Source organism: Phacochoerus africanus, chromosome 7, assembly GCF_016906955.1.
Source record: "Phacochoerus africanus isolate WHEZ1 chromosome 7, ROS_Pafr_v1, whole genome shotgun sequence".
Taxonomy (NCBI): Eukaryota; Metazoa; Chordata; class Mammalia; order Artiodactyla; family Suidae; genus Phacochoerus; species Phacochoerus africanus.
Genome location: NC_062550.1, coordinates 24,897,198 through 24,913,106, shown reverse-complemented (window position 1 = coordinate 24,913,106; position 15,909 = coordinate 24,897,198). Strand labels below are relative to the sequence as shown.

Below are 15,909 nucleotides of genomic sequence, written 5' to 3'. Positions count from 1 at the left end.
GTTCCGCCTTTTGAGAGAGGTGGAGAAAGCCGCTTGTAGGGGTGAGGGCGACGCCAGCTCTTGACTAATGGGAAGAATTGATGGTAGGAGGCGGGAGTAAGAGCCACAGCGATTGGTTGGCCTTGGCTGTCGGCGCCGAGGCGGGAGCGCCCGGAGGCGGAGGCAGCGGGTGGGGGCCTGGCGGAGTGGAGGGGTAACAAGATGGCGACCGAGACGGTGGAGCTCCATAAGCTGAAGGTACCGGGAAGGGGGAAGGGCCGGGTCGGACTTTTCCGGAGGCCGAATTCTGCCGGCTGGCTTGCGCCTTTTCCTGAATATTCTCCTTTCAGGCTCTTTCACTTCTTTTCCTGGCTCCCTCCGTAGTTCTTTTGTGCCTTCCTCCTTTCCCACTACGCCTTCCCTGATTTCCCATTTCACCTCACGATTTTCCTGTATCTTTACTTGTTACTTCAGCTCCCTCCTCCAGCGTTGTGTCGTGCGACACTTCCCCCACCGGGTCGTGTAAGTGCCTTCAACCTGTTCTCTTGTTTCTCTTCAGACGGGATTACGTCAGTGGTCCCCTCTTGGCTCCAAGCCGGGCTCTAGACCCCTTTTTCTTCCCTGGGTTGGCGCTTTTCTGTTGTCCAAAGCTTAGATTCCCGGTAGCAGATGATGGCACTTGGTCTGTTTCTAGCTAGGTCTCAAACTTGACCCAGAAAATGCTTCCACCCCCTTGTTTTAGGTGGTCGGACGCCCCCGGGGCGAACTTTGAAACCTGAGGAGAGGCCTCCGAAGATAGGCCAACCCCTTAGAGCCCTGGACTTTAGGAGACCTAAAGAGGTAGTGAAGGCAGATACTCCAGATTGACAAGTTTTGAGTTCTCTCAGTTCTCCGTCCGCCAGCCTCCCTCCCACCCCCACATCCCACCTGGAAGATGGCTTACTCAGAGCTGTAATATTTTGGGAAAATATTTCCAAGGCTAGGGTTACCTCTGTCCCAATTCATATCGCAGGTGGACCCTGCATCTCTTGGTGTCACCACTGGGTGACACTCAATCACAGAAGCCGTTTTAAGTTGGGTCTTGGGAATCTTGATAGCTTTTTCGTATTTAGATTATTATTTTCCTGGAAGAAAAGAGTAGTTTCTTTTAAGGCGAATTAATAGAGAATATCTTGATTAGTTGTCCATTTGTGGCTTCACAAGTAGTTTCCCCATCACATATTTTGGTCACATCCTGGGGAACCTTTGGCAAACCAGGCTGATTTAGCCCAAGCTGAAAACCGATTCTTTAAAGCTTGATGAGTTTTGTTTTGTTTTGTTTTTAAAGTGTAAGGAAAGTAAGGGTGGAGAGAGGTCCTTTTAGTCACTGATTAGTTGACACCAGTTTGTCTTCCTGTGAAAGTTGATAGATTTCTTACTCTTGGATTCTAAGCTGTACTAGTGAGCTTTTGTGTCATCTTGGAGTTAGTTAACTTAGTACTGAAATGTGCAGATTGTATCAGTGGTCTCCTAATAGGATGACAAGTAAACAGAGTTGAGTGACCATCTCCATTATTTGTGTACTTATATAAATTATGTACTACTATACTGTTATGTTATAAAATAGGAAAAGAATTTTTGAATGAATTGGATAAAAAGGAAATATGAATAGGAGATCTAATATTTTCTTCACATTATTTACATTTTTGAAACCCATAAAGTCACCAGCCTTGTGACTTGACTTTATGGATTTTGTGTTGATTTATGGAGTTCCTCCTTCCATAAAAAACTGTATTCGTCAGTTCCATATTAAATTTGATTTTGATTGGATAATAGCCTCTGACCTGATTTCTGGTAGTATAGTCTAAGGAAACAGGAGGCAGTCCTGACAGCCTAAAAAAGAGTCAGTCTTTTAATCATATATTGCTTGTCTTTGCTTTTTCTCTAGAGCACTTCTTAACCTTTTGGAGGTCACACATATCTTTGAAACTCTGATGAAAGGTATGGACCCTCTCCCCATAAAGAGGCATGTACAGATACTTTGTATGCAATTTGAGGGGCGTCATAGGACTACCTTGTAGCCCTGAGGAGTCCATGGACCTCTGGTTAAGAACCCATGCCTTTAATTCTGACATCTAGGATGGTTAATATTTGGTTCGGTTCCACTGTTGATCTTGATGGAGTGATCCTGACTTTTGGGTTGACCCAAGGAGTATCTCTTAAAAAAAAAACCAAAACTTTCTGTTTTTATAAAGAGAATTTGGGGTTTTAGTGTGGGCTTTCAGAGGAAAGGAACAAGCTTTGAAGTAGGAAGGAAAAATATCTGTGAATTGATATGTAAGTTCACATCAACTACAAATTTCTGAAGACTTCATAGGAATGCAGTCATTTTAGCACAGTTCGAAAGAGAAGCTGAATTGTAAGTGAAAATGCTCTGAACTGTAATAGTACTGAATTTTCAATCAGTAGTGAGAAAAGGAACTGCAGGGGAAAGAACAAGGGTGTACTAGAGTGTTGAGAACAGTGAGACATTTGTAACGTTGAAGAATAAAGTGCATGTGTGTTGATGGTTGGAGATAGTTTGGAAAGGAAAGTTGGTGAACTGTGTGACTAGAGGTATATTGGAGTGATACAGAAAAAGACTGCTAAGTGTGTAACGTATTTGGTTTTTGTCATGTAGGCAGAAAGTGGGGAGCTTTTGGAAATTTGAAAGGAGGAGCTGATGTGATCATTTTGTGTTCTTTCTGCAGTAAGGAAGTTGAGGTCTGGAGAGGCAGAAATTTCACCAGTTAAGTTTTATTATAATAGTCACTCCCCTGCTTAAAACCTTTTAATTGATATCCTGGCCAATCTCGTGAGCTTAGTTTCTCATTCTCACACTCCAAATACAGTGGCTTTATTTCATTTCCCAGAATTTACATAGGATTTACTGTGTAGCAAACATGGTTCAAAGCTGTTTGTATACATTAATTGATTTAATTCTCACAATAATCCTAAGTTAATAAGGTAAATACCTGTATTGTCCCCATTTCAAAATGAGAAAAGTGGAAGCTGAGAGAGATTGGTTAACTTGCCCTAGGTCATGCAGCTAATAAGTGGTGCCTCAAATCCAGGCAGACTGTCTCCAAAACCCATGTTCTTAATCACTGCTCAGGACTCAGAACCTTTACAAATGCTTTTGGCCACAATGCTTTTGCCACCCCTGCCCCCCATACCTTTTGTCTAATTGACTGTTGCCCTTCAGGTATCAGTCAAACATCATTTATCCAGAGTAGTGGGTTAAGGACCTGGCATTGCCGAAGCTGTGGCATAAGTCACAGCTGTGGCTCAGATTCATGCCCTGGCTTGTGAACTTCCATATGCCATGAATGCAGCCACCCCCCCCACCCACCCCCCCGCAAACAAGCAAAAAACCCATTTATCCAAGGAACTCTTAGGTAGGATAGGTTCTGTCCATCCATACACAAGGTCAGACCACTTTTTAAATACTTTCATAGGCCCCTGTACTACTAATTTACTTTTGGCTGCACTATAGCATGTGAAAACTCCCGGGCTAGGAATTGAACCTGCACCACGGCAGTGACCTGAGCTGCTGCAGCGACAACACTGGATCCTTAACCCGCTGTACCCCAAGGGAATTCCCTGTACTTCTTTTTTTTAATCAATTAAACATGTATATGATCATTGATTGCCTTGTTTCCTTACTAAAATGTAAGCTCTATGTGGGCAAGAACTCTTTCTGTTCTGTTTATGATTATTTTTCTGAGATAATGCTTGACACATAATGGGTACTCAGTAACTATCAGGTGAATAAACTTATTAAGACTTGATGTAAGATAGTAGCTTTTAGAGTAGGAATGAATTTGAAATAAATTTGGGATATAGAATTATACTTTTTTTTTTGGTCTTTTTTTGCCATTTCTTGGGCTGCTCCCGTGGCATATGGAGGTTCCCAGGCTGGGGGCGAATAGGAGCTGTAGCCTCTGGACTACACCACAGCCACAGCAACATGGGATCCTTAACCCACTGAGCAAGGCCAGGGATTGAACCCGCAACCTCATGGTTCCTAGTCAGATTTGTTACCCACTGAGCCACGACGGGAACCCCCAGGATATAGAATTATAAATATTTATAGGTCAGTTAGATGTGAGAGGAATGAAAGTTGACTCCCAATAGTGATACCTTTAGTCTAGGTTGGAAGGAGGAGAAGCCAGTTTTACACAGGAAAGTTCAGTTTGGGGCATAAGTGCCTTTGAGACATAGACTAGGAGATACCAGTAGTAGTCATTTGGGAATGTGGGTCTCCTGCTCAAGAGCTGAGAAGTCTGATAATAAAGGTTTGAGACTTATTCAAAAATATATATGAATTGCCTACTGTGTCCCAGCTACCATAGGTAATGAACATACAGCAACGAACAAAGCAGAAAAACTTGTGTCATGGAGCTTATATTTTGCTAGGGGAATAAGTAAGTAAAAATTATAGTATATCAAATAGTGATAAGATTTGTAGAGAAAAATAGAAATAGGGAGTGTAGTGGGAGGAAGGGTATTATAATTTTAAATGACTAGGGGAAGGCCTCATTGAGAAGGTGATGTTTAAGCAAAAGCTTGGAGGAAGTGAAAGAGTGAGCCTTGTGCAAAGTATTATAAGAGGCCCTTAGAGGTGATCATTAAGATTCTGGCTTTGACCCTTAATGAGATAGGAAACCAGTGGAGGATTTTCAAATAGAGGAATGACATGTTCTGACTCAAATTATCAAAAGATCACTCTACTTTGTTGAGAATAAACTATAATGAGGTTCAGGGGCTGAAGAGTTTTTATGATAATCTGTATGTTAAGAAAGACAAGAAGGGATTAGATTCTGGGTATATTTTGAAGGTATATTTTGCCAATAATTGGATTCTGGGAAGTGAAAAAGCCTTTGATGCAAGTGGAAGGATAAGAAGGCCAGAGCCAGAATCTTAGTGAATATCTGTATTTACAGGGTTGGGTGGAAGAAGACCTAGCAAGGAGGCTGAGGAGGAGAGGTGAGAGAGAAATGGTGAGAGAAATAGAGTGTGCACATGAGAGCAGCAGTGCTTTATCCTGGTGGTTATAATTGGGCTTAAATCAAAGAGATCTGAACTGGTGTATTGGCTCCACTATTTTCTAGCTGGGTGATTTTTTTTTTTTTTTTTTTAAGTGGCTGTACCCTCGGTGTGTGGAAGTTCCCAGGCCAGAGATTGAATCTGGGCTGCAACTGTGACCCATGTTGCAGCTGAGGCAATGCCGGATCCTTCAACCCCACTGCGCCAGGCCAGGGATCAAACCCATGCCTCCACAGCAACCTGAGCTGCTGTAGTCAGGTTCTTAAACCACTACACCACAGGAGGAACTCCACTAGGTAATTTTAAGCAAATAAAAATTTAAGCCTCATTTTCTTCCATTTATGAAATGTGATCATAATACCAACCACATAGATGTAAGGATTAAATGAGGAAATGACTTAGCCCTTGGGAGTTCCTGTTTAGGCTCAGCAGGTTAAGAACCTGATTGGTATCCATGATTGGTATCCATGAGGTTGTGGGTTTGATCCCTGGCCTCATTCTTGGTATCCATGATTGGTATCCATGAGGTTGTGGGTTTGATCCCTGGCCTCATTCAGCGTTGCCTCAAGCTGCAGCGTAGGTGACAGATGCAGCTTGGATCTGGCATTGCTATGGCTGTAGCATGGGCCAGTGGCTAAGACTCTGATTCCACCCATAGCCTGGAAACTTCCATATGCTGTGGGTGAGGCCCTAAAAAGACAAAAAACAAAGAAAAAAGCAACAAAAAACCATACGCACAAACAAAGCCCCAAAAAAGTACAAAGTATTTAGCCCTTTGCCTGGTAGGTGTTAGTACTTGAAATTTCAGTTCCACTGGCACGAAGTTATAAGTGATGTAAAAAGTCTCTCATCAAAGGTTTACAAACAGGTCTGGAAATAACAGATGAGAGGAGTTCCCGTCGTGGCTCAGTGGTTAATGAATCCAACTAGGAACCATGAGGTTTCGGGTTTGATCCCTGGCCTTGCTCAGTGGGTTAAGGATCTGGTGTTGCCTTGAGCTGTGGTGTAGGTCTCAGACGCAGTTTGGATCTTGCATTGCTGTGGCTCTGGTGTAGGCCAGCAGCTACAGCTCTGATTAGACCCCTAGCCTGGGAACCTCCATATGCCCCAGGAGCGGCCCTAGAAAAGGCAAAAAGACAAAAAAAAAAAAAAAAGAAGAACAGATAAGAAAGATTTGAATCAAAATTCAAGATTAGGAGTTCCTGCTGTGGTACAACATGATTGGTGGTATCTTGGGAGTGCTGGGACTCAGGTTCAGTCTCTGGCCTGGCACAGAGATCTGGGTTAAGAATGTGGCATTGCTGCAGCTGTGGCTTAGGTCATAACTATGATCTGATCCCTGGCTTGGAAACTCCATACACCGAGGGCCAAAAAAGGAAAACAAAAAAAACAAAATTCAAGATTAATAAATTAGTGGAAATCACAGATCAATGAATGATTAATGTGAAAAGTTGTATAGTCAATTGATCAGTCTTTTTTCTCTGAGGTAGAATGAAAAATGCCTCATTAATACTGAAAAGTAATTTGTTTAGATTGATACTGAAAGTTTAATTTTTAAATAGATAGTTCATGTACAAGTTCACAATTCTAAAGGTAGCAAGACCATATATGATAAAAAGTTTCCCTCCTACCCTTGTCCTTAAAAAACTTCTTCCCACATTCAGCTAGTGTTAATTTATCTATGTCAAGCATCTCGTGTATACATACATTATATGGGGGCTGTGTGTGTTCCTTGTTTGGGGATGAGGGTTGACATATGGAAGTTCCTGGACCAGAGATCAAACCTGCATCACACTAGCAACCCCAGCCACTGCAGTGACAATACCACAACATACTTTTAAGGGATGATTACCTGTGGGCTTATTGAATAGAATAGTTTTCCATATAGCATTCCTCCCTGCCTGCCTTCCCCACTTACTGAACATTCAATCTGCCCAATCAGGAAAAAAAAAAAAAAAAAAAAACTCCCCCTTTCCATTTCCCAATGATGCCTTGGTTGAAAACCTTCTGGAGATAATGAGCATACTCCCTTAGTTGTAAAGGTCTTTCTTCCATAGGAATCTGCTTTCTAACTTCTACTCGTTGGTCTTAGATATGTACTTTAAAACTAGCAAAGTCTTTTTTCAGGACAGATATCTTCTTGTGCACTGATCTGCATCCAGAGTTTATGGAACCTTCCTTTTCTTGGTGGTTGTCCTTAGCTTAGGATGTCATCATACTTCTTAAAATGAGGATGTAGAGCCCAGTAAGGCTATTACATCATCTAATATAGATCCTATTTATTCAGTTACCCTTAACCTAGAATTACTTTGGTAGCAAATCATACTGTTAACCCTCTTTGCACTTGTATCCTTTGAGTTACTGTTGAACCAGATCTTGTTCATCTGGTTTTTGAACAATTTAAATTTCTAATGTAAGTGTAGTACTTTATAAGTATACCTTATTCCTTCTAAATGGAATCTTCATTTTGGCTCATCGTTTTCCCTAAAGAGCCAGCCACTCCTTTAGGTCTCTAGTAATTTATCAATTCTCCTTCCATCTATTGTCTGCAAAGTTGATAAGCATACTTGTTATATCTTTAGTCAAGTTACTGATTTTAAAACCTTTAGCAGAACTCTGTTTCACGCCATTACATAGTTTTTTCCATTTTGGCAAAAATCCTTTAATCCATTCCTTGTTAACATTAAGCTGGGTAATACATCTACCTAATTCTGCTGTGATCAGACTTGTATCCTTGTATATGGTAGATTGCAGTAAAGGACCTGGATAATTGATAGTAAGGAGAATCTGCTTTTTTTTTTTTTTTGTCTTTTTGCCTTTTCTAGGACCACTCCCTCAACATATGGAGGTTCCAGGCTAGGGGTCTAATCGGAGCTGTAGCTGCCGGCTTATGCCACAGCCACAGCAGTGCAGGATCCGAGCCACGTCTGCAACCTACACCACAGCTCATAGCAACGCCAGATCCCCAACCCACTGAGCAAGGCCAGGAATCAAACCTGCAACCTCATGGTTCCTAGTCGGATTCATTAACCACTGAGCCACGACGGGAACTCCCTAAAGATTCATTCTTATATGAACTGGTACAATTATTATTTAGGAAAATAACTAAAGATTTTTTTTTTTGGGGGGGGGGGTCTTTTTGCTATTTCTTTGGGCCGCTCCCGCGGCATATGGAGGTTCCCAGGCTAGGGGTCGAATCGGAGCTGTAGCCACTGGCCTACGCCAGAGCCACAGCAACACGGGATCCGAGCCTCGTCTGCAACCTACACCACAGCTCATGGCAACGCCACTGAGCAAGGGCAGGGACCGAACCCGCAACCTCATGGTTCCTAGTCGGATTCGTTAACACTGCGCCACGACGGGAACTCCGAGGTTTTATAATAATAAATAAATGCATGAATAGATCAGAACTTTATTAAAGTAGGATATTCTTTACCATCTGTTATAAAAGTCTTCTTGGGAGTTCCCTTGTGGCTCAGTGGGTTAAGGAGCTAGCATTGTCATTGCTGTGTCTCTGGTTATAGCCATGGTACACATTTGATCCCTGACCCCAAAACTTCTGCATGCTTCTAATGCAGCTTTTTTTTTAGTTAAAAAAAAAAAGGAAAAGAAAAATCCTCTTGTATATTGGATATTGTTATTGTTAGGGGTGGACTGTCTTTGTGGACCTAGAGGCTTGGTGGGATTAAGAGCAGTAGCTTGGAGTTGAACTTTCTTTTCTTTTTCTTTCTTGTGAGAACTACCTCTTTTTTTTTTTTTTTTAACCCCCACCAGTTCATTCTATAAATTAAGGAAAAGCTTTATTCTTTTTTCTCAGCTTGCTGAACTAAAGCAGGAGTGTCTTGCTCGTGGTTTGGAGACCAAGGGAATAAAACAAGATCTCATCAACAGGCTCCAGGCATATCTTGAAGAGCATGGTGAGTGCTCTGTGGAGACAAAGAGTAATGTGAATGTGGGGATTAATTTTTAAGCTCTGCCATATGGAAGAGTTCTTTTCCTGTAAGTTGTTGATGATGTGAGGTCTTAATTAACTCTGTCCAGAAAACTTGGTCATCGAAAACAGTGGTTATAGTGAAAAGAAAGAAATACCCCCCCCCCCCCCCCACCTTTTAAGAAAAGACATTGTAATTATATTTCAGCAGATTTTTTTTTTCCTTTTTTTTGGCTACCCCATGGCACATGGAGTTCCTGGGCCAGGGATTAGATCTGAGCTATATGTGACTTATGCCACAGCTGCAGCAACACCAGATCCTTAACCCACAGTGCCAGGCTGGGCACTGAACCTGCATCCTGGTGGTGCAGAGATACCACTGATTCCACTGTCACAAAGGGAACTCCTCAGCAGATATTTTGAAGGTAGTATGGTACAGCAAGTATCGTTAGACTCAGAATTGGAAAATTTTGATTTCTGATTCCTCTTGTGCCAGAAATTTACTAGATAATTTAGGATGGCCACTGTTTTCATGGCTAAGTGTCTGTTCTGGTCTGTGAAGTGAGACAAGTGTCTCCACCTTTGAAATCCATGAACCTAGGTAATCTCTGGTCCCTTCAAACTCTGACATTCTCTAATTCCACCTTTTTAAAAAGAAAAACAACTTCATTTAAGGCATACTGTCATCCTTCTCTAATTTTTATTATTTATTCCCTTTTATTCCTGTGCCTTTTGCCCCAGCTATTCTAATGTATATATTTTTTGTCCTCGTCCTTGTAAACCAGGTAGTGTTGTTTGGTGTACAGTATTTTTATGTAATTGGCAATGAGTCCATAGTCTTACTTTATTTTTCTTACCTTTCCCTCAGAGTACCATGTTTTAAGATATATTTGTGGGGTGTGTGGCTATATGGTCATCTAATGTATTGATTCTAATTCCTGCAAGGTTATTCTGATGTATAGAATTCACCACGTTTTATTTAGTTCACTCAGTGACTGATGCTCCTTTGTTGCCTCCGGAACTATTTCTTTCATATTCCCTTAAATTCCTGAGAGTCTTTCTGGGTTATATACCCAGGAATGGGGTTGCTGATAAGTACATAAATGTATACTTAATGTGACTAAACACTGCCAAATTGTTTTTCTAAATTGCTCTATAAATCTCATCATCAGTACATGAGGGTTCTTATATCTCCTCCACAAACCTAAAGTTGACATCGTCTTGTCAAGTGACTTAATTTTTGCTTATCTCTTGGTGGTTTCAATTTACATTCCTCGAATTATTAAAAAGTTTGTGGTTTGTTACCTTTCTCCTTTGCCCATTGTTCTTTTGGGATTTACATCATTTACTTCCTTTGCAGTCATTTCTTCAGTATTCTGGTAACTATCCCCATGTTGGTTTTAGACACAAATATCTTCTTTGTCATTTGTTTCTTTTTCTATGGTGCCTTAAAAAGTCTAAACATTTCTTTTGTTTGTGGTTCTTTGGGTTTCTCCTTTGCCCTTTTCTCTGATGGGATTCACATCATTTACTTAGTTTGCAGACATTTCTTCTATATTCTAGTAACCGTATATATAGACACAAATGTCGTCTTTGTCATTGTTTCTTTTTCTGTAGTGTCCTTCCCTGGTTTGAAAAATCTGCAGTTTTTTGCATATTACTTTTGCTTTGGGGTTTTTTGGTTTGTTTTTTAGAAATTCTTCCCCACCACTAAATTCTCACACATTACTTTTTGTTAATGTTATAGTTTGACCTCATCACATTTAATTCTTCAGTCTAGCTGGTATTCAACTTCGTATTGATGTTAGGTAGAGAATATAGTTTTATCTTCTCCATGTGGAGCAAATTTTATGAACATCATTTCTGCCTTCATTATTGAATTTTATTTTGGGGCAACAAACTGATTATAATTTTAGCCTAAGTGCAGTGATCAAGATGGTTTTGTAGCAGGGCTTGACCTAAATATTTTAATATTCTTTAGCTGAAGAGGAGGCAAATGAAGAAGATGTACTGGGAGATGAAACAGAGGTGAGTTGGAGAGAGTAAGGTTAGTCACTAGCCTGGCAGTGTGCCACTGCCTTGGTCACATTGCTGAGCAGCAGATATTAGAGGGCTTACATGCTAACTTGTTAGGGGAGCATAAAGGGGGAATGCAGCTTCTGAAAGACTGGTTCATTTTGGCAGTCTCATATTCTTCTCTTTGACAGGTATTTACTCTTAATTTACATTAACCGTCCTGTTTCATTTGGTTTTAGGAAGAAGAGCCGAAGCCCATAGAACTGCCTGTCAAAGAGGAAGAACCTCCTGAAAAAACTGTTGATGTGTAACTATCCCTTTTTTATAATGAATACAGAGCAGACAGGTCTGGGTTTTTTAGTGTTTCACTCTGTTCATCTCCTACACGTTTGCATTGGCTTTTTCATTTCTCATTAGATCACGTATTTTCAGAAATGTCTACTTCATTTCAAGTACTTGGTCCCAGTAAGGCAAAGTAGGTTTGTCTCTGGGTTATGTAATACATAATTAGGACCAGGAGACTTCAATCCCAGGTAAAGTTTAGTTCTCCCAGCCTTTGCTGTATCACCTTAATAGATGATTCTCTTTCTGTATAGAGAATCATGAAGGTTTTCTGCATGTAAAGAATTTTGTAATGGAGGAAGATGCTGAACAGAGGTTACATCTCAAGTAATGCTGTATTCTCTCTTCCTGTTTGATTTACAGTGGAGGAGGGGAGGACAAAGTACTAGAGTGAAAAGTGGATCTTGGTTGCTTAAATTATTCCACAAGCTTGATTATAAGCATCTTTTATTTGGTGTTTCCCACAAACATCTGGCTGTCTTAACTCCAGCACACTAAGAACAGTTGAGTCCTTTTTAACACTTTTGTTTCTTATAGCCGTATTAATCCATTTAATTATAAAAGGCAATACATGTATAAGTAGAAAGTCAAATAGTACATAGAGGGATATATAAATTGAAAATTAAGTATCTTGTCTCCACCCCCACCTGACTTCCCAGAGGTTTTCAATACTTTTTTTTTTTTGGTTTTTTTAGGTCCGCACCCATAGCATGTGGAAGTTCCCTGGCTAAGGGTCCAATCAGAGCTATAGCTGCTGGTCTACACCACAGCCACAGCAACGTGGGATCCGAGCCACATCTGCAACCTATGCCACAGCTCATGGCAACGCCAGATGCTTAACCCATTGAGTGAGGCCAGGGATCAAACCCGAGTCCTCATGGATTCTAGTTGGGTTCGTTAACCACTGAGCCACAACGAGAACTCTTTCAGTATTTTTGTGTGTGTGTGTGTTTGCCTTTTCTTGAGCCGCTTCTGAGGCATATGGAGGTTCCCAGGCTGGGGGTCTAATCGGAGCTGTAGCCACTGGCCTGCGCCAGAGCCATAGCAACGTGGGATCCAAGCAGCGTCTGCGACCCACACCACAGCTCACAGCAACGCTGGATCCTTAACCCACTGAGCAAGGCCAGGGAACGAACCCACAACCTCATGGTTCCTAGTCGGAGTTGTTAACCATTGCGCCATGACAGGATCTCCGTTCAGTATGTTATTTTGAAATATTTTAACATGGTGGTGTGTGGGCGTGGTGTGTGTATGGATACATTTGTACACATGACGTGTATTATCAGTTTCTTGATTTTTTCTCCCCACATATGGAGATCTCTCTATATCATGTAATAATATCCTCTTTTAAACATTAGTTATATAATAGGTGAAATTCTAAGTATTTTGCATGTATTCTTATTTAATACTCCTGTCAAACCTATTAAATATGGATAATTTTCCTAGTAAGTGGTAGGTCTCTTTTTTTTTAAGCTTGTTATGGGATATTATAAATACATACAAAAAATTATAAAAAATAGTATATAGATCCACATGAACCCATCACCCAGATTTAGTAGTTATCAACTTATTCTTTCTGGCAACTAATAGCATTCCATTCTATGATTGAACAATAATTTCACCAGTCTCCTGTTGATGGGCATTTAGATTATTCATAATTGCAAATAATGTAGTGCTACATGTCCTTATACAACTAGTTTTTAATGTATGCAAGTATAAATTTCTAGCAATGGATTTGCTGCATCTCAGGGAATGTGCATTTAATGTTTTATTAGATTTTGTCAAATATTATTCCTTTCTAAAGCCATTTAGTTATCTTTCATCACAGGAAGTTTGGGGTTTTTTTTGTTTTTTTCGTTGTTGTTGTTTTTGTTTTTTTGCTTTTTAGGGCCACACCCACAACATATAGAGGTTCCCAGGCTAGGGGTCCAATCAGAACTGTAGCTGCCGGTCCTCACCACAGCCACAGCAACGTGGAATCCGAGCCTCATCTTCGACCTACACCACACTTCACAGCAAGGTCAGATCCTTAACCCACTGAGCGAGGCCAGGGATCGAACCTGCAACCTTATGGTTACTAGTTGGATTCATTTCCACTGTGCCACAACAGGAACTCCATCACAGGAAGTTTATGTTTAGATATAATGCCTTAAGAAAATGACTAATAGGATAGCTTTAGAGTAGAGAGGTTTTGGGGACTTAAGGGGCAAGAAGGAAGACAAGGTAAATATAGAGATAATTGGCCTGTGTGGGTTAAAAGTAAGTTTGAAAATTTGTAGGAGGTCATTATCTTTATAATATGTAAAATGTGTAATTCTCTTGTTTTTTTTTAAACTTTAATTTTATCAATGAATTTCTAAACAAGGAAATTAAAAGTGTGCGTTGGAGGGGTTGTGTTTTTGCTCTTTAAAGGGATAGTATGTACAAAAGGTTCTGGGTCTCTGTAGTTTGGAGATTGTTGTGTATGTGACTGTGGGTATGATAGAAACTCCTTAGTGACGAGAAAAAATTTCCCATGAGTCCCAGAATAAGGTGTGTATTTATTGCTTGAACTTAATTGTGCCTGAGGGAGTTTAAACAGCTAAAGGAAGCTTCCACCCTCCAATTCTTTTCTACCATGAGGTGTACTGCAGTGATTGTGCTTTAAGATGGGGATGTGGAAGAAATCATTAGCTTGGGGTTTGATGGAGAGAACTGCTTTCTTAGTGGCATTGGACTTCAAGTAAAACATTAAACTTCAGTGTCCCTCTCTGCCTCTACAAAATGGAAAGGGTTTGGGAAGGAAAGATGGCCAGGAAATGGAAAAAAATCAGATACTTCTTTAAAAGTCAGAATATACAGAGCTAATACAGATTCTTTGAACATCGAAAAGGAGATTCCCCTTGCTTTGTCTTTGAGATTAAAGACCTCTGTTCCTAGTTTGATTCCCCCACCCCCACAGCCGACAGTTAAATATTGCAGGACTTAGTTATGGTCAGCAGGGGGCTCTCATTGCTTATCTGTCAGTTCAGGGACCTTCAACAAAAGGATGGAGGAGAGAGTAAGTTCCTGTTCCAGAATTGCTTCCTCTGAAAATGCCATTAAACCATTACTACCTTTCAGGGCATCAAATGGGAAAAAGTGTCCAGGATATCAGAACAAAAGCCGCCCATGTCTCTAAATGAGGGACCTTAATGAGACTGGTTATGACCCACAGTTTTATGGGAGTTGTTTGGTGGAGGGTTAATGCCCTTCCATTTATCCTGGGTACTTCCGAACTTTGTCTCCCGCCCCTCTGGTCCCCCTTCTTTTGTTTTCTCTTAAACCTTTTGACTAGTAACTTACATGTTTTCCTAATTCAGACTCCCCTTAGCCTTTTTTCTTCCTACTCCCTTTGGCATTTTTATTTGTCTCACTTTGACTGTTCCAGCTTGGAGCTATGGTCCCCATGGGAGAAATAAGGGATTTGTAAAAGAAGGAAACCAGACCTTGTAGAGCACTCATTAATTGTTGTGATGAAAATTGAGAGCAGATATTTAAATGAGGATCAGACAGTCATTAGTCCAGAAGTACATTTAAAGTTCCTTAAAGTAAATGAAATGGTTTCTAGTGTCCTTTGAGTGTTTCCCTTAAGCCCGATGTATTTAGCCAGACTTCTTTTCTGGTTACTTTCTTACACTGGCAAAGTATGCAGTTTGTTGTTTGAACTCTTTTATCAATAGATGACAGTTCAAGGAATTGAAGATCTAATGAGCTTCATGGTTTTTTTGGTCTAAGGGGTGGCAGAGAGATAATGGGACAAAGGACATGATTCAGGTGAATTTTTATACAATTCTAAGGTTTTGGTTTAGAATAGAAGTTTTCTGATTTTAAAAATCTCTTTTCCAGGGCAGCAGAGAAAAAAGTGGTAAAAATTACATCTGAAATACCACAGACTGAGGTAAGTATTCTTTCAGAAGAGCAGTCTGTATATATCTTCCTGTTTCTTACTCTTTATTCTGTATCATCACTTTAAAAAAATTTTGCTCATAGGCAGACAATCAGTACTGACAGATTGTGGTATTGGTGATTTTTCCACCAGCTATACTTGGGAAAATACATGGACTGGCATAGTCACCTTTAAAGCCCTAGTCTTTTTGTATCGTATTCTGGTCTTAACTCTTGTTAAGATGTTTACAAACTACTATTAGAAGTTCGGGAAAATTATATCTTGGAATAGATGATAAGTAACAAGAGACGATGTTGCTCTTAAGTTACTACTAGCTAGCTGTTGAGATTGAAATGTCTCTGGATTCTGTCTCAAGATATCTGAAACTAGATTCCAGTCAAGATCACTGGGTTTTTTTGTACCTTTAAAATAGAGGTGGCATCGGACAACACTGCCTCATTTCTAACTGAAAGAGTACAACTAGTGTTGGAACCAAGCTGTTCCTTTGATCCATTTTCAAAGGTCAACCAAACACAGCTTTTGTCTTCTTGGCTTGATGCAGAATGTGGGTTTTATTTTATCCTTTCCCTTTTGTTTTTGAGGACTTGAGTATAATAATAGTCTTTTTGTGTTTGCTTTCTGGAAAGAGCTGTTGAGTTAAGCCTTG

At 40.4% G+C, this 15,909-nt stretch overlaps 1 protein-coding gene across 1 annotated transcript in view; it reads left to right on the top strand.

Annotated features, from left to right (window-relative positions):
* Positions 1–88: 88 nt before the first annotated feature.
* The window catches only part of SARNP (SAP domain containing ribonucleoprotein), a 54,189-nt gene continuing 38,368 nt past the window's right edge, over positions 89–15,909 (top strand). The window contains exons 1-5 of the mRNA XM_047786857.1: positions 89–237; positions 8,864–8,963; positions 10,959–11,005; positions 11,233–11,300; positions 15,203–15,254. Coding sequence (XP_047642813.1) covers positions 202–237; positions 8,864–8,963; positions 10,959–11,005; positions 11,233–11,300; positions 15,203–15,254 — 303 coding nt within the window. The 5' untranslated portion in view covers positions 89–201. The remainder of the gene's footprint in view (positions 238–8,863; positions 8,964–10,958; positions 11,006–11,232; positions 11,301–15,202; positions 15,255–15,909) is intronic.